This window comes from Dermacentor variabilis, chromosome 6, assembly GCF_050947875.1.
Source record: "Dermacentor variabilis isolate Ectoservices chromosome 6, ASM5094787v1, whole genome shotgun sequence".
Classification (NCBI taxonomy): domain Eukaryota; kingdom Metazoa; phylum Arthropoda; class Arachnida; order Ixodida; family Ixodidae; genus Dermacentor; species Dermacentor variabilis.
In genome coordinates this window covers 117,799,119-117,822,841 of record NC_134573.1, presented here as the reverse complement: position 1 = coordinate 117,822,841, position 23,723 = coordinate 117,799,119, and the positions used below count along the sequence as shown (strand labels likewise).

Below are 23,723 nucleotides of genomic sequence, written 5' to 3'. Positions count from 1 at the left end.
ACTTCACAGCACACATTTTCATCTACGCATTGTAGCTAGTGGGTGCGCAAAGCGTATTCACTTGGAACGAATTCTCTGGACTGCACCAGTTTAGAGATATTCAAAGTGTCAGATGGAATGCATGAGGTGTTCGAGTTACTTTTCGTTTCATTGCATAAAACAGCGTCAGCTCAAAAAAGGGTAAGTGAAACGTCAGTGTACTTCGTCTCACACTTCGAAAATTACTCATATCATAAGAAGCTAACAAACACTGGCACCAAGGACAACATAGGGGAAATTACTTGTGCTTAACAAATGAAATAATGAAACGATGAATTAATGGAAATGAAAATGTATGAAAAAACAACTTGCCGCAGGTGGGGAACGATCCCACAACCTTCGCATTACGTGTGCGATGCTCTATCAGTTGAGCTACCGCGGCGCCGTTTTCCCATCCACTTGGATATTTATGTGTCCTTAGTAGAACCCTGGGGTGTTAGCCAGCGCCACCACTCACAGGCATTGGCGGTCTGTTTTCCCATCTACAACTCCCTCGTAGCTCAATTGGTAGAGCATCGCACACGTAATGCGAAGGTTGTGGGATCGTTCCCCACCTGCGGCAAGTTGTTTTTTCCTACACTTTCATTTCCATTAATTCATCGTTTCATTATTTCATTTATTAAGCACAAGTATTTTCGCCTATGTTGTCCTTGGTGCCAGTGTTTGTTAGCTTCTTATGATATGTTTAATAAAAATCGAGCCTCTCGGTTAACCCCCTTTCTTCACCTTCATTAGATAACGAGGGTCTCGAATCCGGCAACACTGATGCCTTCAGGTAGCATGCGTGGGTTTATTTACCAGTTGTCTTCACCCAAAAAGATCACGTACTCGTGACGCCTGCGGCAGAAACGATGTTCCACATCCGCCGCCAAGGTTTGTGAGTGGTGAGGCTGGCTGGCACTCCCAGGATTCTAGTAGGAAACTTACCTACAATGTAGACAGGAAAACGGCTCCGTGGTAGCTCACTTGATAGAGCATCGCACGCGTAATGCGAAGACGTGGGAACGTTCCCCACCTGCGGCAAGTTGTTTTGCCATCCACTTTCATTTTCATTATTTATCATTTCTTTACTTCATTTAGTAAGTACAAGTAATTTTCCCTATGTTGTCCTTGGTGCCAATGTTTGTTGGCTTCTCATGATATCGTCATAGAGAAAGAAATTCAACAAGAGGGGACACTCGGCAAAAACTGGCAACAGGAAACGCGTCAAGCCTAGTGTTAATCCCATCCGCTAGTCGACGCGAGCATTGGAAAAGAAGAATACGAAATGAACTTACAATGTTTTATTTTTTTTATTATTTGCCGCTAAAACTAAGCTTGAACTTATACTTTGCGACTTATTTTACTTACGTTACCTAACAGCAAGCTCACGGCACGCCATGGCGACAGATGCCTGCGTCATGCGCCATACCGGCCAACGAAGCCAACGAGGCCGGTTGCGCATGTGAAGTTCGCCGGTTCGGCCACCCGTCTCTTTCGAATGTAGCGTGTTTGTTGGGCTCCTGGCGTACATTCCTTCTGCAGTTCAACGCGGCACCACTGCACTATTGGACTACGGCCAAGTGAGAAATTTTATTTGACAGTCTGCGACACATTCCAAGCAATTTCGGCTTTTACCGCACGGAAGCGAGACTTGTGACGCAGTTAGCGAAAGCAGTTCGGCCGTCCTGGCGTAGTTAATTTGAGTTTATGACTCGTACTCGAAGATGCTTTCGACGCTTTCTGTGAGCCCCACCATTATTATTATTTGTTTCGGTAGTTTCTGGGCACTCTCGCCGCACCCGGCTTTGTGACGCAGTTAGCGAAAAGCACCTCGGCCGTGTGACACGGTTTCGCATGTACAGAATCTTACCGGGACAAGTCTTGGCGCTTTCTCTGATCCACAACATTGTTGTAACTAATTTTGTTACTTTTTGAGGTGCTTTTGAGGCACGCTTGCCGCGCCTAGGGTTGTGACGCAGTTAACAAAAGAGCAAGCCGGCCGTGGTAACAGTTAGTTTGGCGTGTACTGAATCTTTTTGAGACAAGTTTGTGACACTTTCTATGGCCCCGCAACATATATCTTCTTTCGGTACTCACGCTTGTCGATGACGAAACGATCAATTGCCAAGAGTGATAACACTGGATCGTGTTGCTTGCGCCAGCAGAACGCGCAAAAGATAACGCCGAGGAGCTCAAAAACAAACTCAAAAATTCTGTCTTCTGAACGACTGGAAACAAGCTTTGCTCTCACGCATTTCTCTTGAGTGCGAGTAGAAGGCATTCTCCGAGCGTCTAGCATGGTCTGGCTGAGTGCCATGTGTTGTGGCCGCCTCTTTGTATGTAGCGCACTATTGCGTCGGCTGCATTACGATATCATTTGTGACGGCGACTACCCAATCACAAAAAAAAAAAACTTACGAGCGAAATCGTTTCAAATGCGGGCCCTGTTGCCTACCACTGCGGAGCCAGTCATAGTCGAAGAGAAAGCTTTTGAGGCTAAATGTTACAGCGAAGCTGTTTATGATTAGCCGATTCGTCTGTCCGTCTATCGCCTGTACGCCGAAACCTCCGGTGCAACGTCATGCGCATGCGCAAAAAAACAAGAGAGAGAGAGAGAGAGAGAGAGAGGCTCTCTATTGGCTGCGCCAGCAGTGACGTTGTTGCTCTCTGTTGTAGCCGAGCGCGCGCGCAGCAGTTTCTCTCCGGCTCCGAAATGGGTAGGCCACACGTCGCACGCACTTCAGAGGAGCAGGCAGCTTTCAAAAAGCAACGCCGCGAGCAGAACCGGGAACGAGCTAGCCTACGCCGTGCCGATGCTGCGGCCTAGGCACAAGAACAGGCTTGTGCAGCCGAGAGCAAGCAGCAACTGTGCACCGAGGATCCGGCAGCCTACCAAGCCACCGTTGAATGAATCGTTCGCATTAACCCAGTGATAAGCACCGGGGCCGCACGTTTCAGCTTCGCTGGTGAACCATCTGTACCAAGTGTGATGGTTGTATGAATCTACTTTCCAGTTGGGTGTACAATGAGAGCCGAATGACAAATCCGCGCTTGTCACCTTCAGATCATAGGTGTTACCATAATTGTGGTGGAACGGCCAGCCAGCGCATAGAAGTGGCTTAAGTTAAGCGATGAATAGCCCCACATGATCACATATAATTAGTACTACCATGCAAAGAACCACACGCAAGGTCACAATTGCCGATGAGAGGCGTTGAATTGGGCCGACAACACGTTGCATTTATTTTCATCAACTTGTCAATACAATGCCGACCCTCTGCAGTTTTCGTCGCTGAAAACGATGCTTATTTGTAATGTGCATGGTGTTATCGATGTGCAGAAAGTGTTTTGTGGAGCAGTGGAACGTATTTTGGTTGCCAGCGGTTTTTTGGGCATGTGTTTTGTGTTGAAGCAGCCTCTCTTTTATTGGGGCATTTTTCTGTGTCGCATATAAGCTCACACGATTATGCGCTAATGTCCCCGACGTACAGAAAAGAAGCCATTGCGCCTCAGCGACTCGTCCGTCTCTGAATTCGTTTAGTGTGATAGCAGGTTTTCATAACAGACACTGCCATCGTTTCAAAAATGAGTTCTTCGCCAAGAAAAATACAATGTTGTCCTCGTTCGCTACAGAATTCTCTGGTTTAGTCGGCGCTCGCTGAGTTAGTGTGCGCCGTGAAACGCCGCGCCCATTACCGAGGGTCAAAGCTGCACGAAAGCGTTTGGGTACGCGGTTCGGAAACTGCCGCCAGATCTGATGGCCATGCATCTAGCATGGCCATCTACGTACGACATTTGCAGGTCTTAAAAAAGAAAAACGACTTGTGAACACATGCAGTGGACATGCCTTCAGTACGTCCAGGACATCATTTTATACAGTTGACGCTAAGACAACTGAACTATAGAACACTATCTGAAAAATAAAAAAATTCGTGCACCCTTGCCACATCCGTCAATGGTGCCGAAGGCCCTATTCAGGCTCTAACTGCACTTCTTTAGGACTTGCTTCACTGATCGAGAATAGTACGCTGCAAATCGTACTCTTCGTGTACGCAATGCTCCCTCTCTCCCTATTGTCGCCTTCCCAACAATAGAAAGCACATTTGTCTCGTTGACCTCCCTACCCTTTCCTTCTCTTTGGATGCATGCCTAACTTGACTGATCTTAACCTTTTTGCGTTCAAGTTGTGTTTTATTTGAACTTCTGTTGTGATGTTTGCAGTGCTGGCGTTCCGTCTATTTGTGGTCTTCTGTCTTGGAATGGGGCCAATTCCTCATCATTCAAAGAAAAAAGAAATTCCGAACACAGCCATCAGCAGGGAACGTTATTGACCCTCTTTTGGAGCAAGAAATGCGCTATCTTAGTACGCTACGCGTCGCGGGGAACCACTATTACTAGTGAAGCATACTCTGACCTCCTCAAGAATCATCGTTGGCCTGAATCAAATGGAAACGACGTGGATTGCTCTCGGCAGGTGTTCTGTTGCGACATGACAATGCACAGACCCACACGGCTCGTGCAACAGTTGCGACAATAACAGACTTGCAGTTCGAATGTCCTGCGTATTCGTTATACTCACCAGACCTTTTCCCGGGTGGCTTCCATATGTTCGAACAACTGAAAGAAGCCCTGGGCGACAGCAAGTTTCGTTCCGATGAATAGCTAGGTACCCCGCGCGGTGCACGAAAGGTCTCGCACACTCCCGAAGGAATTCTTTTCTGCGGGAATACAGGCGCTTCGTAAGCGCTGGCCAACTGGCATTGAGCGTGAGGAAGTATGTGCCGAAAGGAAATAATACAGCTTTGAACCACGTGTGTGTGCAGTAATTGCACATGCGGCTTCCCAGTAATTACACGCCCTCTCCCCCTAGTGACGCCCCTGGCTTGAAGCAATGCTTCATGTCGAGGAAATCTGCTGCACTTACAACAGGACATGAAAGAACGCGCTTTATTGTGCTCTTGAATAGCCACGGCAGCAACAGCATTTCATCCACGCGTGTTCGGCCTGCGTGCATCTTAACTCAGTGCGCTAATCCCGAGCATGGAACGCAACTTCCTAATTAAAGCCTTAGCTGGAAACCGGACCAACACAGTGCAGATGCCTGTCAAGCCTCCTAGGTCTACCCAGTCACTCGTTCCGCAACACAAACTGCCCGGGATGTAACAATCCTTTAGTGTAACGTGCATTTCATACCGCCGTGTATTATCGAACCTTCGCTCTGCGTATGCTTCTACGGCCGGCGCTTTACGTCAAATTGAAATGGTCAGAGTTATAGGTAATACTTCACCAGCCTACCGCTTTACAGGGGTACAGACACCACAAATTTTGTGACCCGCTTTTTAATGGGGCGCGGTAGCTGAATAATTGAAGGATTCTAGAGATATTTAACAGTGCAGCGATTTCTCTGTCTTTCTAATAGTCTATCTCTTCATTGAAACCTCTATATCCAACTTGCGCAGTTAACTATGCTTGTAAGGTATCCGGTCCTTATCAGCATTTTTCTTACCTTTTTTTTTCACCAATGCTATCAACCACTCTTGCTTATCTCGACAGCTCACCGGTTAATGCTTCCATCCGGTTAAAGTAGCGTGCTATTACTAAGAGCCTGCTAATCAGCCCACGGCAGTGGCTTTAGGGCACGCAATGACCGCGTCATCTAAAGATTACAAATGTTTCCTTCCAATCGTTAGTTTTCCTTGGAAACGCAGAGCGACACAGTCTTCCCTCTTGTCTCATCGTGTGTGCGTGCGTGTGTGTGTTTCTTGGTGCACGCTTCGAATTTATCGCATTAAAGGGTAACGTAATTAATCATCTGTTTGTTACATTCTGGGGGAAATGAGTGTTCTTCGTGTATAATTACGCTGGTTCGACAGCTGTGGAACGAAGCAATCGGAACAAGGCACTAATTTCCTGCCAGTAATACTTAAATGCATGGATGCCTTTTGCAGTCTCGATTGGACAATAAAGGTGAATAAAATAACTAAACTTCTACGGCGAGTCCCTAAGCTTGAGTTGACGCAGACGCCGTCTGTAGCGAACGCCATGGTTAGCGCGACCAATAACAATCTCGGCCACAAAGACGAGCATGCAGGCGGCGGTGATGCCAGCGTACAAATAGAACACGGAGACCAAGTCTTGCAGTTTCAGCTGCTCTTCTTCCTCCTTGATGCTGCAACGCTCCATCGGAAGCATAGCACCTAAATACTTGAACTCCGCGATTCCGCTCTCTCGTAAAGCCGCTGTGCTGCAATAAAAGACGTGAAAGAAAGTCACTAACTTTCTGTCTTGATTGTAAGCGGAGCTAACAATCAAATAAACAAGTGGCTTTCAATTTCCGTGCTCCTGTCAGCCTTGTGTGTGCGTTGTACTTGGTGCAACAATGAAAATCAAAAGCGTACAGCTGCGGGACAGTGTTGCCCTATTGTGATAACTCATGATGCTGAATGTTTAGCTTGCGGTATACAATAATTGCGCCTGCTGCACACTGTAAGATGCCTGCCGAAAGCTTCCTGTGGAGCAAGGGTCGCAGCGGTCACTGGAAGGCAGGAAAATAAACATAACGGAGCAAGAGAGCGACTTCTCAGACAGTAATCTTTTGTCCCCAATAGCAGACTTTTATGTCTGTGCGCCCCTTTCTTGCACCGTTCAAACAAATACATTTTACCATACATCACCTATTTTTATTTTTTACGCTGTGCACCCATTAGCACTTTCCTGTCATGAGCTCGAGATAAACGCATGTGGTCTATAACATTCCCGTCGTTCGATAGCGGGAGGACAATCTCAAAGTTCATCGACAATCTTTTTTTAGTTTGCGTTCACACTGAAACGCGTACATTTTTCGAAAGCCTGTGTGTTAGCTCTTCACTTCATGAAACATGCCCAGCACCCATCCGGAAATCAATAGTAGCTAGGTTCCGAGAATAAAGATTGATTTTTTTTTCTTAGCCGCAACGTAGTGCTATTTTTGCGTCTGTCAAAAGCTTTAAACCTAAATTGCTACATTTCACGCAAACAATTCATTGTGAGACATCCACCGATGCGACGCTTTTATTTCAGAGCAGCAGCCCGACACAGAGCCGAAGCACCACCCGAGACAAAAGATGATGATGAGTCGTATGTACAAATGACAACGACGATACGCACAAATGGCGCTCACACTAAATGATCCTCCTTCATGAAAGCGGCCAGCAATAACGCTAGCTAGAAAGGGTAGGTACGGCGAATATATGGTTTCAGGCGAGAGGCGTGAGCGATTTCTGTAGTGCTGCGGTGGCGGTCAGTAGCTCTGCTGACAGGAGTGCCGCGATAGTTAACGGCCGAAGTTCCTTGCAACACTGTGTATGGACTAATACATCTCTGAAGAAATTTTTCACAGAGTCTCGGTGCGCGAACAGGTGTCCGCAAAAGAACTTCGTCACCTGGGCGGAACGAAGTAACGCGACGCGTCGCACAATAACGAGCTTTCCTTTTGTCCTGAATGGTAGCGGTGTTGGCGCACGCAATTTCGCAGCATCGGGCGATGCGAGCAGCAAATCCTTCTGGAAGGTATGCCACTGGAGCAGCAGGTGCTGAGAGGAATGTAGTGTCCAAGACGAAAGACCGTGCACGACCGTACACGAGGAAGAAGGGACTGTAATTAGTTGTGCATTGGACGTCGCGAAAGGTAGAACGCTGTCCCCGTTTGTGTGGTCGGGTCACCCTGTAAGACCGTTTGTTCACGAGTGGTACGCTTATGTCGTCTTAAGGGCGGTGTCAGAGGCTTCGAAGACTTCACAAAGCACACGCGAAAAGAACGGCTTGCCACGGTCAGTTAGGAGGACACGAGGTGCACCGTGGCGCAGTACGATACCGTGCGCAAAAAACTCGGTAACGTTGGAGGCAGTACCAGAGCGAAGAGCTGCTGTCTCAGCGTAGCTCGTTAGATGGTCCACTGCGGTAAGGATCCAGCGGTGACCAGAGGACGAGAGTGGTAGGGGTCCGCATTAGTCTAGGCCTACAAATTCGAAGGGGGTAGACGGGCATAGTAGAGCCTGCAGAGGGATGCCGAGCACTTTCTGTGTTGGCATGATGCGCAGGAGTCACCGCATTCGGTATAGAGGTGGAAAGGCCCGACCAGAAACAGCACTTTCTAAAGCGGTCGCAAGTCTTATGAAAGCCCGAGTGGCCAGCCGCCGCATCGTCGTGAAATGCTTTTAAAACTCGGATTCGAAGTAAGCGAGGTATGACTGGGACTCATCGGTTACCGGAAGGATGGTAAATCATTCGAAATATATCTCCACCTTGAAGTTTAAAACATCAAAGTTATTGTTTCAAGCGACTGTTTGGGGGTGGTGGTAAACCAGTGAGTCGGTCGATCAGCGTACGGAAGTGTGGATCTGCACGTTGGAGCGAGACGAGGTCAGTAGACCGAGGAAAGTCAACTGAGGCAACAGAATGTGCCGGGCCACTGGACGTGTGCTTGGACGTTTGGCTAGATGGTGACGTGCAGACCGAAGGTGGGGCATGGGCGTTTGGCGACAGCGGGCAGCGCGAAATATGGCTGTGAATGCCGCAGTGGAAACAAACAGGGTGCGACGTGCGCCACGGACAGTGGTAGTGTTGTGCAGGAGTATTGGCTGTCGTCGGAGCCAGGGTGTCACACTGAGCTTCTGCAAGTGGAGAATGAATGGTTGAGACAAGACAAGTCCGCAAGACGAAATGGTCTTGCGGACTTGTCAAGCTTGGGGCTTCTCAGCGACGCCAGTTCGTCCTTAATGATGCCACGCAATCCAGCAGGAGTGGGGCGGACGGTTGCAAACATCGCAGGTCCAGAAAGATGTCCCTGAAGTACCTCCCTGATTGAAGTACGTATCAGAGTTCGCAACTCGGCGTCACCGTTGAAACCAGTGTCGCAAGTGATGAATAGACTGGAGCGTGTCCAAACTTTGGCATGCTGTGATAATATGATGAACGGTGTTCGGGCTCTGAATGACGAGAGCATTGAAGGCGACTGAATTGTTCCCCTTCAGTATATGGCGAACGCCTTCAGATTACGCCATGTCACTCTGTGCGCGGCAGCAGCGAGCGAGAACGTCCTCCAGTGTAGGATGTGTAGGACTCGCCCGATTCTTGTATGCGCGTTGGAAGCTTCTGTTTGGCGACTCCGGAGCGTCGAGAGGGCATGTCGAATATCTGGCGAACATGCTGGGTGAATGTTGACCAGTCTTAAAAGTCACTTTCGTTGTTAAACGACCACCCCTCGACAACTTCGGTGGGGTAAAAAGCGACACACCGTAGTTTGTGCCTGTCGTCCCAATGGCGGACCTCACTTGCTCAGTTATAGCGCTCGAGCTGATCTTCCACGTCGTCACCGCGGAGGCCGGAAAATACGGGAGGGTATCTCCGTTTGGTGTTCACGGTTCAGGTAGGCCTCGCTGGCTGAGCAGAAGTGGTAGTAGCACTGGTAGAAAAATATTCCTGCCCGTCGCGCACTCGGTTATTGACGATCACGGGTTAGTGACGATCACTCAACAGAAGAAAGTTAACAAAATAAGTTTTAAGTCAACGTTAGAACGTTGTGTAACTAAACAGGTGTAGGTACACAGATTCGTTATTCGCTTGCACAGTCATAGTATGCGCAGAGTATTCATGGAGCAACAGGAGCAGAGCGGAACCACACTCGAGCGGAATAAGTGCGACCTCGACTCGATTAGGGGTGCCCGGCATTTCATGAAAAGCAACATCTCAAAAGGCACAGTGACGTCTTGGTCAACTAAACACTCTTGAGCACTTTCGTTTGGTGCGCGAAACCTTTAATTTAATTCGGGCATAAGTCATTTACGGTTACTATCCAAACAGCGTTTTCTTTCTTCTTGCTGGATACTGTTTGCTGATTGCTTCGCGAAGGAGGCCAGATGCCAGACACTTGATAAAAACCGGCTTTACTCGGATAAAAATGTTTCAGAGTACGAAAGTGCTCATAGTACTTGGAGCGTTACTCAATCGCGCGGCGATATAACACTACAAGGATGTCGAGAAACTCAGTGCAGAGACATTACATTCTCTTAATCCGCTGTCGAAGGATGTGATTCAATCCTCGGTTCATGTAGGCCCCGAACACCAAGGTGTACAGGGTCTCCGTTCCGAAGTAGAACTCTCCCGTGGGACCGCTCTCGCAAAACTTGCCTGCCTGCGAGATCGAGCACAAGGTGTCCTTATGGCATCGCGTGACATCAATTTATGCCATCAAAAGCGGCAGCACATGGTACATTTTTTCCGGCGCATTTACGGCTTGACCAATGCCGAAATGCGTCTCTGCAATTATATGTTAAAGCACCTGCCTGATATTGCGCACTTCGACCAATAACTACAGTGTGATTTCCAGTGGTTTAATATAACAGCTTTTACGCTACAGTAAAATACGCAGAGAATAACAAGTCAATGAATTGCTCCGCATTATTACAGAATCGCATATTTAAGTGGCAACGTCTGAAACGAAGCTGTAGGTCTGGTGCTGACGTAAACCGCCGAGATGCGTTAGTTTTCAACTAACAAAGTTACTTAATCCGAATGTTTCGCACTTTGACAGCGAAGCCGTTACTGCTGCCAGAAGAGCTCATAAGCGTGATGAGCCTTTTTAATGTCTTCCTGAGAAGCAGTAGGTGACTCAGCGAGCTTGTTTTGAGCAAATGTGGAAAGTAAGAATATGTGATTGCTCACGTATCACACGAATAACGGACGTGAATGAAGCTGACTGCACATTTCTTGAAGCATTTCTCCAGGTTTTGCACTAACCATTTACCGTTTAAAATGTTCAAGCAGTGTAAAATGATAAGGAAGTCGTGAGATGCGCGGGCTCACATGACAATGATAAAAACTAATAAAAAACGAATAAACGTAACGATAAAAAAGAAATGAATAAGTTGTATCATGTATTTCTGCACTCGTGGTGCGAGCTGAACGAACTTAAGGCACTGCGAAACAAAATGAACGGTGAGCTCAGCGGGACGCAAATCATCTATTATCAACTTTTCTCAGATATCAATAATAAATGCTGTGACGCTGCAATTAAAGAGATAAACACTATTTGGGGTCGCGACAAGAAACATTTCACCCCGTGAAAGTGTTGCGGTTAACAGTCACCATGTTACTGGCACAAATATGACCAAAACATTTCAATGTATACCTTGTGAACATAAGGGGTCCTGATTGTAAGACAAAACGTTGTGACGTATCACATGCAAAATTATTGAATCATGGCATTAGCGACCGTTTGTTCCTAGCGCCAGTAGATGAAGCAGAATAATTCAGAACTTTCGCGAGCATTGACAATCGCTAGGCCTTCGATGTAAACAATGTGCAAATGATGACAGTTAAATAGGTCATTGCATATATCACTAAAAGCGAGGGTTTCTATATACATAAAGGGAGCTGACAAGCAAATCATGGAAATCTACATAACAGTTTCGGCTTTCCCTGTTTATTTTTTTCAGAAAGCTTAGAAGAATGAATGTGTATTCGTATACCATGTTTCTTTCCTGGCGAATATATCATACGCGCAACTCGGCTTTCGAAAGGGATGATTAACCGAAACAGGTTTACTAACATTGGGAGAAAACATAGTACACAGTATAGTAATAGCTTTTTTTTTTCGTACTAAGCCTGCTATTGATATTTTTCAAAGGAGTTCCACACTCTCAGTCATGACATTCAGGCAAATTAAATGTTCGTGCTAGGTACTCAATGGAAGCCTTTCGGTTTACTAAAGTCCCTCTTACGCAACCGCCAGTAGTATGTGCATTTGCAAGGTTCTTATATATAGTCGTCATTTCTTCCTGATTCTAGACGTGTACCCAAAGGGGGCATGTTCGATCCCCTTCTGTTTATTTTATGCGCCAAGGATTACTTAATTGTTAATAAAAGCACTAAATTTATCATATATGCCGACGACAGCACCATATTCTTCTTATGGGCACGATGTCAACAATCTGGCCATCATATGTAATGAAGCACTGTCGAAGCTCTCCACCTGGTCCAGCTTCAACGATATAAGTAATCATCCTTTAAAAACAAAAGTTATTATATTCCGTGTCAAAAGAAAAGCAGCTGAACTGCTGTACCTTTTCTTGTGAGAAACTCGCAACAATGTTATACTAAATGTACGCAAGATACTCGGCGTTACATTTTCCGATTACCTGACATGGCATTCACGCGTAAAGGCAATGTATAAAAATATTTCATCTGCTTTTGGAGCGCCATCACAACGTCAGCACTTTCTCTCCTCCAAAGTAAATCTTCAAGTGTGTTAACTAATCGCATCGCACCTGTATTACTGCAGACCTAGTGTGGACAGCTCAGCAGAACCTAACTGAAAATTTCGTTTTGCAAAAGAGGATGTTTCGACATGTTGCGAACATTCCTCACCTCACCTCGACTGAAACAGTGTTTTTTTACTACAATACAATAAGAGTTCAGCACTTTATATACAAATTTCCCGTTCTGCAATCATTTTACCCTTCAGCCGGTCATAAAGAATTCCTTGCGACGACGGCATGCCTGAAACATGCACCATCGATGGGTTTCCGCGACTTACTGCCCCGTGCTTGGTGTCTAGTTTAAGGGCCAACTACAAACTACGTGCGCTGTACATCAGCTTACCGTCCGTTTTGAATTAATGTTCTAAAGTTGCGACTGCTACACACAAACACTTGTGCCGACAAGTTCTGTCTTTGCTGTGAACAATGGCTATCACGTTTTGATTACTGGAAGGATCATTTACGCTCTATTTGCACACTGTTATTTGCCTTGTTTCTTTTTTTTACTTTTCATCTCGTGCCCGATTTGTCTTCTTACTTGTGTCCTCTTACTTGTGATATTGTGTTCCTTGTAAAGTCAACCTATTTGATTTCATGTAATCGATAACCTGTGCTTTTATAGCAAATACATTACAATGATCAATTAAATCTGTGATATGGTATAAATACCTAATGTATCTTATATTTTACCTCTGTTAAGGGTACAATTAGCCCAGATATCTATCGTAAGTACAGCGTATCATTTTAGTTTTGTCCACCTTATAGTTGTGCAATGACCATTGTGTGCCGTAAATGTGAGCGTCTTCAAGGTACCAGTCAAGGTGCCTGGAGCTGCTTTTAGACCTGAAGACCATCAGAGTTTTTCAGAAACTTTAAACCTTGAGCTTAAACTTGCATGAACTAAAATTAACTAGACAAAATGTCTATATTTGGCCAAATAAGGGGCACATTTCGTGTAATACGAAGGAAACGTCCAAAACATGTAGATTAATCGTGACCTCTAAATCAAATTACGCAGGCAAGTGCTCCGTAGCATTATGAGTGTGACTTACGTAGGTGCCAGAAGTTTAGGCCGCTGCCCTGGCATGACTACAAGTGACACCAAATTCAAAATTAAGGGACATTTGCAGACTCCTATAGAAAATCTATCTGCAGAGGTAAATGTGTGTGTATCAATACAATTTCTACCAAAAAAAAATTCTTAGGCCTGTCTTCGGAAGCGTCAAACTCGAGTTATCAGCTACGTTTCCCTATGTCTCGTGTGAACTCGGCGTTACAAAAAATATATATTTCGTAAGCATAAGGGGAGGAGGGGTGGGGGCAGGTCATCTTAAGTACAATGTGCTTTTAGATATTTTAACATTCCTGACCTCATTATCATCGACAGAAATAAATATTGAATCGTCGTTCAATATTTAACGCGGTGTCCTCGGTGATGTAAATGAGTCATTGTTTATGTTTGGTGAAAGTCAGGGAAACGTAATGGGTGATGTACAGACAAAGGTCGAAGTGCGTGGGTTAACTGAGGCACTCGCAATAAATTACGTACGCAAAGGCTCCGGGGCGTTATGGTTGCTTTGAAAGCGCCCAATTTTTAATCCATCTCCTTGGTAGAAGTAATGCTAATAACACCGGTACCAAGTTTGCCGAAAATTGAGGGAACGCTATGGAAAACTTGTCTGCCAGGTTTAATGCGTGTGTAAGAAATGGAGTCATTGAAAAAAAATTCTTAATGAAGTTTTTGAAACTGTCAGGCCTCCGCTATCACCTCTACGTCGCAGTGTCTCGAGATCACTCTACGTTATACCATGTTTTTCTTGTTTTTGTTTTTGTGGAAATGTAGGTCATGGCAAGTGCAATGTATTAAAACTGTGTACCTCCCTTTTCTGATTACGAAAATGGTTAGTAATTATGTAACTCTCTTTTTTTCCTGTTATGTTATGCGTTACGCTAGGTTTGTAGTAATTTCTTGATGTACTCTGTGAGCTAAGGAAGGTACTTTGTTTATAGTTTATAAAAGAAAGGGCAGGTTATTGACAGTGTGTTGAAAAATTTCGGAGTGCGTAGGTTAATTAAGCTTTTAGCTGTAAATTAACTGTGCATGCGATCAAGAATTTTATAAGTGTGTTTACGCACAACGCCTAATTTATCTCGCCGTTCTGGTAGTATTCTGAACACAACGGACGTGAAATTTCGCAAAAGACGCTGAGGTACATAATGCCTAACGTTCTGACGAAACAATGTGCGCGAGTAAATTACTGCCTTTGTGAAGATTTATGAACGAGTGCTTGAAAGCGCTACGCGCGGGCAAGGTTTGAGATAAATTCTGTCATATGCAGGTAACGTTTTAAAGTATGTGATGTAAATACAAACAACTGCAATTATTATTGCCAGTTCTCGAAACGAATAGCTTCACTGAAAATTGCGCTGTGATTCTGCAAATTCGCGCAAGGCTTCTGTCTTAATTTAAAGCCGTTATTGCAGTTTCATTATCTGGCGAGAGGGCAGTAATTATCTGAATTTTCGATTTATAGAATCCTGATTAGATCGGTCGCCTGGTGGATAATAGGCAGAATATGGCGAGATTTATCACCGCGTTCTTTGAATAATGCCAGTTTATTTCGCACACCAAGTGCAAGGAAATTATTTTGTGCCATGCAAACCACGCATGCGCCACGCCTAGAGGTGCCTGTTCGAATTGTCTTAGCGTTCGCGAAAAGAAGGAATCGTGATCGCTTCACGTCGCGGTAAGAGAAAGTGGGATCCACGCGCCTGAGTCATAGAAATTGTGTCGGCGTGTATGATGACCGCTTTCTCCTGGACAATCTCGGTCATCATCTCGTCCGAGAAGCGCAGGAGGCCGTAGAGGTCGGTCCGGTGGCGGCGAATCATCCTCCACACTGTCTTCTCGGCTGTTACTTGAGATGACTGCGTGGCCCAGGGTGCAATAGAACGAGACAGAGAGAAGCGTTAAAGGAAAGGCAGCAAGGAAGGTTAAGCTAACAGGGCCCGGTTGACTACCCTACACTGTTCAAGGGGGGAAAAGGGGCCCAAAAGTTGGGAACGAGGAGAGAAGTTGAAAGTGTGCTCGTATACACAAGCAATAAAGTATGCATAGTTCAGCTGTTCACAAGTTGTTCCACGGGCTGTTGCATCTCAACACACGCAGCCGAGCTTTTGTGGCTTGGCACATCGCAAACGCCCGAGGCACTAGTATTTTCTCGTGTGTGAGAGGCCTTCGCCTAATTACTCTTAAGCTGTCCAAGAGCAGGCCTGTCTTCTTCGTAAGACAGGCAGGAGCGTAGGAAGTGTTTTAATGTTTCTTCTAGGCCACATATCTTTAATTGACACAGTTACGAATAGATGGTTGTTTGTCTTGCAGGCGATACGGCAAGTTTCTTTACATCAAGTAAAGTTGCAATTTCACTAAAGTGTGCACATCGCAAACGTATAAGAACACTGGAGTAGTTGTAGTCGCTTTCATTTGATTTATTTAGATGAAATTGGAGTTGTCAACTTACAAACGTGACGGATTCTGCTAGTTGGTGACTTTTTATGTGCTTAGGTGCAAGCACTATGGACAAGAACCACGGGTACTCCACGGGTACAAGCATCAATTACTAGTTTGAGCACACCTCTGTCAAAGGGAAACGCAATGATGATCACACATGCGTAATTATTGCAGCTACATTGATGATCACGAGAGGATAACGTATTCGCAGGTAAACCATGACTAGCTGTTTGTGACAAAACGTTTGTTAAATTTGTCGTTGCGTATTTGTCCTCTGTCTTGCGTTTGCGTTATACCCGGGAGTCACATCAGTCTGCTGCACCTTAATAAAAGAAAATAAATGGTCAATGTATGATAACTGCAAGGCATATGAGAAAATAAATTTTCGACAGAACTTATCTATGATGACTACCCAAGCACGTGAATAGCTGAAACGCGTTATCTACGAGGCGTGTACTGCGGCCGGGATCCTTTATCGTGCTTCGATGGTGATGATCTATAATTGACATCGGCTTAAAAACAAAGCGGTGACAAATAATCACCTAGCCTGATTGAGCTAATCAAGTAATCTATGCATGTTTATCAATCGAGCCTTTTGGCGACATCATCTTAATCTTTCGTATCTTCCTTAAAAGCTGTAAATCTGCCTTTTACATTTACCCTAACCTGTAGCGGATACGGTTCTATCAATCTCGTTCCTGTCTTTTTCTATAGATACTCTAAACGTTTCTTGTTTATCTCAATTATTGAACGGGTAGTGCTTACATCCGCTTTCAATTCCAGCGCTTATGGAAAGTGTGCGTTAACCATGGGTCTCGCTGGGTGAATATTTTCGCACTCCACTAGGATTAGGTGAGCTGTCTCTATTTTTGCTGCAACAGACGCATGCCTGAGACAACCGCTTCAACCTTAGGGTGCCTCGATGCGCGCGCCCTCTCGGAGGGTGGAGTCATTCTGTGAAGGGGTCAGTGTCGCCTTCCGACCGCCGGCCGCCATTGCGCTCCCCACATATCGTTACGGTCGGTCGAGAGAGACACGTGCACGGCGTTTTCTGGTCCGAAATGCCCAGGTGTCGCGTGCCCCAGTGCACGAACCACTCACGGAGTGACTGGAAGAAGCACTGACTTCAGTTGAGTGCAGCATTTTGCACCATATTGGTGGCTTTCTTGTGAAAGGAATTTTAAAAAAAAAACTAAAAACTGCGAGCAGTGCAGGACTGCAATGCTGGGCTCGACGAGCCATGAGCATGCATATTTAACTGCACTAAAAGAGTATGTTCATGATGGTAAGAACTTATGTTATCCGAGCGGTGAAGTTATGAGCTTGCTCACATCCTGCGAAGAGCACGTTAAAGGAATCACGTCCCGGACTGACAACTTGTTCACCCTGAAGTCTCCTCTTAAGGCTGTGACAGAATATTTAATCAAGAGGGCTCAGTGCAGTCTGCCAGCGACACAAGGATTCTCTGGAACACATGCTGATATCAAGTTATGCAAGAGTAAGGCTACGCATTCACCTGCGCCAGCTGGAAGCTGCGAGAATTAGTGGGCATGGAAGCAAGACATGCGCTGCAGTTAATTTGTAGTGAGTTGTAGCACTTGTTGTTTTTGAAATCATTAAAGCTCCCGACCAAATAAACAAGATATCACATCGGAAATTGCTATCTATTGAATGCACTTTTTCTCAGTGTTGAGAAGCCGTGTAGCCGCTTTGTTTTAGCAGCATCGATGACCGGTTTATAGCAATTACCAGTTGACAATATATTCGTGCAAAAAATATGCTAAACAGGGCTTTACAGTCAATTACTACGTGAGAGTCGTGATTTAGTGCTATATAAAGCTACATGTAAGGCACCAAATAATCTGGTATGCATTCAATATTTTGTTTACCCTCATCTGCATATTTACAGTAAGGTAAAATAATTCAAAACAAAATTAAGAATAACTATGGAAGCATTGCTAAACAGAATACTGCCGCATAATAAAACGTTCAATGAAAGCGCATGCTATATACTCAAGCTAAACAAAAAGATGCGTCAGAAATGGTTCATTTCGTAGTATTAGTGTGTAATATCCCACAGAACAAATACAAATTACGTTTCGAACTACAATGAAGCAATAAAAGCGGCCCGGATGTATAGTCTCCGTAGCTATCGCGCTCGACTGCTGATCCTGAGGACGTGGGAGCCACCCAGCCGCGGCGGCCGAGTTTCTATAGGTGTTAAACGCATGGTGCTCTATACTAGTTCGGTATCGGTGCATGTTAATAAAACCTCAGGTGGTCGAAATTTCCGATGCCCTCTACTACGGATCCATCACACCAGATGCTACGAAATCAGAACGAAAGGCCATGGATGTGATATTGCTTTAAATATGCGACGTTGAAAGATCCGCAAATGTCAGCACAGGTAACACAGACGCAAACAGGCAAGACAGACAGGTAACACAGACACAAATGAAAAGCTGCCACATTCACTGCAGTTTCCGTGACCACGAAACAACCATTCAACATTGGTAGAACATCACTTACACACGACCTCGTTTCAACCGCAGAGTGGTTATTTGACTGTTACGATCATTGCTTTCTACTCAGCGTTGCAGCATTCAGTCGTAAATGGGCTAACTGATGACTGATTCGAAAACAAGATTTGAAAGTAGGGTGTGCGATGACAATTATTTTTTTGTCCCGTGGCGGCACGAGGTTTGTTAAACAAATTCGGGTTTCAGCTGGCAGCCAAACAGTCTTTACGCTTTGGTTAAAGGCACGAGACTCACACACAGCGAAAGACGGCTGGACTCGTGCCTGCGTATGCTTCGTGCCTTTAACCAAGGTGAACAGTCACAAGCTAGCCCAACGAGACGTTCTTTTAAGGTCTGCGCGGCTGGCGTGAACGGCCCTTTTCTGCTGCCAGCAAGTCCAGTTGGAAATTCCGCTTTAAAAATAAATATGACAGAATATTAAATTGATACCTTCACTATCATTACTAACACCTATCACTAGGTATCACTATCTCTATCACCTTCACTATCATTAAAGCTGCGCGACGCCCGTTGACTGCCTACGGAGCGGGCATCATAATGGAGGACGCCGTAGCAGACGACGTGGTTGTCTTCACCCTGAACGGCGGCGGAGGGGAGCTCGCGCATCGAGGCACCCTACTTCAACCTGGACCCGCGGTGCCCTCTAGCGCCGCCTCCTCGAAGTTCGCGCGAAGTTCAGTGCATGGCCTCCGAGATGCGCCAGTGGCGCGCGCAGTTGCCTATTCGCCGTGTACGACAGCCGCGCTCCTCTGTGGCACTTCCCTGTGGACACGCTGGGCCATCTGGCTACGCGCTCGCGAAGTCTAGGAGTGGCTCGCGAGGTGCTCGACGCGCCGGTGTATGCGAGCAGACAATTATTCGCTCCCTCCGGACGCGCATTTGTGGCCCAACAACTTAAAGCGTCAGGCTGCTGTGGAACCCGTGCGACGCACATTCGTTTCCGCCCAACACGGCATAAATTTTATAGAAGTTTAGACTACGGTAGCTCCGGTATAGGCTCACATTTTTAGCGCTCCGCGAAAGCGGTTAGATACGTTGAACAGCCGGAAAGAAAAGTTATTTGACAATGGAAGAATGCAATTTGGAATGAACACTCCAAACAAAGCACCTTTCGCGAACATGCATAAATAGTTGTTATGAGAAAAAAAAACACAAGATGGCACGTTCTGCAGCTTCCATGACAAGATACTAACCATTCAATCAGACAATCAATCCATTAATCAATCTATCTATCTATATCTATCGATTGATCGATCCTGTCAACAAAACAATACACGTGAAGAGACAAAGTAGATAACACGAAATAAATGTAAAACCACACAAGAATATGTTAAACGTTAATACATAGATACAATGTCACTTTCAATTAATAAGATTATTAAGATCTTTAGATAAGGTTGCTGTAATGACACATAACGCCGTGTTAGAAGCAAGTTTGACGAATTGAGGTGTAGTGATGTGGAAGGGATTCAATATGGTACGGGCTGGAGAAACATAAATTTTACCTTCACTTAGAGAATAGGTTGCCGGAAAAAGTTTCTCCCAATGAAGCAATCACGGCTATACGTTCGGAGGCCGTCCAAATTCATTTAAGCTAGGCTTCGCTGAAATATTACGTTTATTGAACTTCTTGAACTTGAAGGTTTTAAGTAAGCCAGCCTTTTAAGCCAGAAAATACGGAAGAACAAATAACGGGTGGAAAGACTGCTGAGCAAGTTCGCACTGATGTCCTAAATTCTGGCGCCGACTTCACGGTGCAATTTTATTCTTTCAAAATAAACGAATTACTTTACATTGAAATGTGAAGAAGTAAACCTGCAAAACTTCGAACAATTTTATTGCGTAAATGCCGTCCTAAAAAGGCAATAATATTGTTACGCTGCAGAAGTGACACATAAAGTTGTATCTACAGTATTTACAAGAGAGACAACGATGCATAAACACGACGGCTATTGAAACTGATTCCGCCTCTACACGTAAAATAGTCTTCTTCTGACTGGCGCCACTCTTGGTTGCGCCATAACAAAATCATAAAGACGTACCGTCTATCTGACGTCACCTGTTCCGGTTTGAGGCACAAGGTTGAAAACGACCGTGTATTACCTTCGTTAATCTTGCGCAAAAAGAACATAACGGCGCCAAAAAAAAGAAAAAAAGAAAAGAGCGGGTTGGAAGAAACATTACATCATTTAAACGTGTTTCAGCGCTTCTATTTAGCGGCCCTTTAATGGTTCGAGCACATACGAATATGCCTCAGTGTATCAGCGGTAAACAAATCAGTTGCAAAAAAAAACGAATTTTTACATACATAACGAACACAAGGTACTCAACTGTGGCAACTATTCTGCGTTTCTGTCTAACCGGTGAATATTATTTAGTGTTCCAAGAATTGCGAGTAGGTTTTTTACTTTAAGAAAAGTGGTTTGCTGGGCTAGTTGATTTTCCATTATTGAGGCGAGCAGTGCGAAAATACGGCTTGGTACAAAGGTAAGGAAGACGAACAAAGTGCTGAAAGGACCCCCGAAACTAGTAATGTGCTTGTGGTCAGCTCCCATACCTTTCTATAAAGTTTTATATACGCGTTGCTCGCCTCAAGGCTTTCTAAACGCAGGTAAGGGTTGGAAACACTGGTAAGCGTTCGAAACAAGGTAACGAACCTTGCGTGCGCAAGCGGGCCACATAAAAATGTTAGAGGTGGGGAAAATATTCGAAGTTTCGAATACAAATCGAATACTGCAGATTAAGTATTCGTGTTCGCTTATTAAAGGCAACTATTCGGTATTTTTCAAGATTCGAATGCTACCAAATATTTCGCCACAACCCTATGTGTCTCTCGTTCCTGCTCTCCGTCTGCTAAACATAGCATCGCTACTCATCAGAAAGGAGACGACAAAATTTTCGAAGCAATGAAGAAACGAAATGGGTATCGCAAGCTTTGATTCTGGTTTCGCGGCGGAAGATCCATGAGAATCTATGATTACGCTTGACATTTACTGTTTTTGTTAATCCAACCGTTTAATAGTTTTATCGTTTACGTTACAAACCTGTGATGGGCCCTCTCACATTACTCTACGGCGCCAAGTCGGCCAGCAGCTTCGCGCCCCCAACTTCTGGCCTTTTTTGGCAACCATTTATTTAGCGTTTTTATTGCGGTAGCAATTATACGGGCACTCCAGGCACATTTCTGCCGTTGGCGCAGCCGTCGCTGTCCACCATGAGATTCCGTACAAATTCCAAAGGGATATTTGATAAAGTTGTCACACGCACACACAACATCTTGGCCGCGCGCCGTATGCTGTGTGTGCGAGTGAAACCATCCGAGGGTGAGCCGGCGCACGCGATTCAATCTCGCGTGTGCGAGTGAGGAACGCGGGCCGGAAGCGTGCCCTCTCTTGTCGCGCGCGAGGCAGGGGGGGGGGTGATGCGAGGGAAGAGGGGTGTTCTTCTCCGGCGGCTGCTAGGGTGCCTCGATGTCCTCCTCGCCCACCGCTTCGTACAGAGTGGAGACAACCGCGGCGTCTACTAGGGCCTTCACCACGCGAATGGCGGATACCGTAGTAGACGCCTTTGGCGGACGCCATAGGGGCGCGTTGCCGGCGCTCGTGTGTCTTGAAAGCGACCTGCGACGTGGCCAAAGTGCGCGCCCACGGGGACCTCATCTCCAAATAGATCTGCTATGTTTACAGAGTGCGCGTAGTGCCGGTAGCTTCGTATGCGCTGTGCTTTCGACATTTCGTTCGCGTTGAAGCGAGAGATATACGAAGGACAATTCGCTTGCTCCTACCGCGATTCCTCCCTCCAGTATTATGACAGCGAGTTTACATACTCATCGAGTGACACGTGTTCGTGTTTACCTGTGCACGCGTGACACCATGCTTGTTAATTTAGTTAAAACACGCTGGCGGGCTAGTTGGTTTGAATCCATGATAGAATATGTAAGCGCGACTGAACAAGGACGTAGAAAGAAGCAGACACAGAAAGACAGCGCTGTCTCTGTGTATCTGTTTCTTCTTACGTCCTCGTTCAGTCAAGCTTAACATTCTATCATTGTTAATTTAGTTAGAGAGCGATTGTTTACAAGTTTACACGGCTGCTAAAGCTACTATCCCTACTTCGTACAGCTATCCACTAATTGCTATCATAATCGGTGCTTCGCCTTTCGGGCGAAACTGTTGTTGTTGTTGTTGTTGTTGTTGTTGTTGTTGTTGTTGTTGTTGTTGTTGTTGTTGTCTTTTCTTTAGGGGGGGGGACCAAGCTCTAAAGTTGTTGAGGCGCTACTCGTGCAGTGTTTTATGTGACAATTAGTGACCTTGTGCTTAAAAGTGATCCTTTGCCCCTGATGGTTAGCTGCCTTTTTTGCTCGTCATTACGCTTGTGTAGCCATTTGAACAGAAACAAATATTCCTGCTCTATTCCTGTTGTATTCCTGCGTATGACCATTCCATATTCGACCTTTACTGTTCTTATTCAATTCGCATTCGAAAAAGTTGATACCTGATGCCTGCACAAAATGCCGATAATCCGTAGTCGCACTCTTTCTCGCATATAGGTGCAACGACATACCTCTAGGTAGCGGGTGGCCACAGTGTTTTTCAGAAGGTAAACCTTGAGATGAGGCTTCGATGCAATGTCGATCAGCGTGTTGACTCTCGGCCGTTCGGATTTAACCATGAGACAGGCGCGCATCTGGCCAGCGAAGGCGTTCATTAGCACCACGATGGCAATCCACCATACAGCGCTGACAATACGCAGTACCGTGGCTTCAGGCATTCTTGCGGAGGCTGCAATATTGAACATATTGAACACATTTCAGTAAAAAAAAATGTTGGGCCAGAGGCCCTGTTCAACTAGTTGTAGTTGAGATTGTTTAAGTGGAATGACAGGCGGGATGGGGCCAAGCAAATGAATGCACTCAAGCACGCACTTCAACGAAAGCTTCATTTGAGGCAGGTGGACATTTCTATACGCATAAATATCGCCATAAAGACCTCAATGGTTCGAATGAAAAGGCGCGGCAGTGGCATTTACTCGCGAGTCAATAGCCTGCACAGAACCACGTTTCGATTAGCTGGTGAGGAGTTTCATACAACAGATCAGCATTTTGTAGAAACCATCATTGATAGAGATCGTTAGCGAGGTCCCCACTGCGCTAACCTAAAGAAGTTAAGCTAAATTGAGCATTTGATGAAATGTTTCGGCGGTACGACTTGAAGGATGTGAGTGAGATCCATACTTGAACTATTGAGATAACTACTTTTGGGATTTTTATAGCGCAGCCGGCTTGTCATGTCTGACATCGGCATAATTAATTACTGGGCTCATTAGGCCCACAAGGACAGACATTGCACACATGTT

The 23,723-nt window shown here is 45.5% G+C and overlaps 1 protein-coding gene and 1 non-coding gene across 2 annotated transcripts in view; both read right to left on the bottom strand.

Annotated features, from left to right (window-relative positions):
* Positions 1 to 348: 348 nt before the first annotated feature.
* On the bottom strand, positions 349 to 421 carry TRNAT-CGU (transfer RNA threonine (anticodon CGU)). The gene has a single exon. It is a non-coding gene; the product is annotated as a tRNA-Thr (tRNA).
* Positions 422 to 6,009: 5,588 nt separating this feature from the next.
* The window catches only part of LOC142586266 (glutamate receptor ionotropic, kainate 5-like), a 34,385-nt gene continuing 16,671 nt past the window's right edge, over positions 6,010 to 23,723 (bottom strand). The window contains exons 3-6 of the mRNA XM_075697514.1: positions 22,932 to 23,149; positions 15,090 to 15,245; positions 10,062 to 10,192; positions 6,010 to 6,265 (exon numbers count right to left, since the gene is read on the bottom strand). Of these exons, the coding sequence (XP_075553629.1) occupies positions 6,010 to 6,265; positions 10,062 to 10,192; positions 15,090 to 15,245; positions 22,932 to 23,149 (761 nt within the window). The remainder of the gene's footprint in view (positions 6,266 to 10,061; positions 10,193 to 15,089; positions 15,246 to 22,931; positions 23,150 to 23,723) is intronic.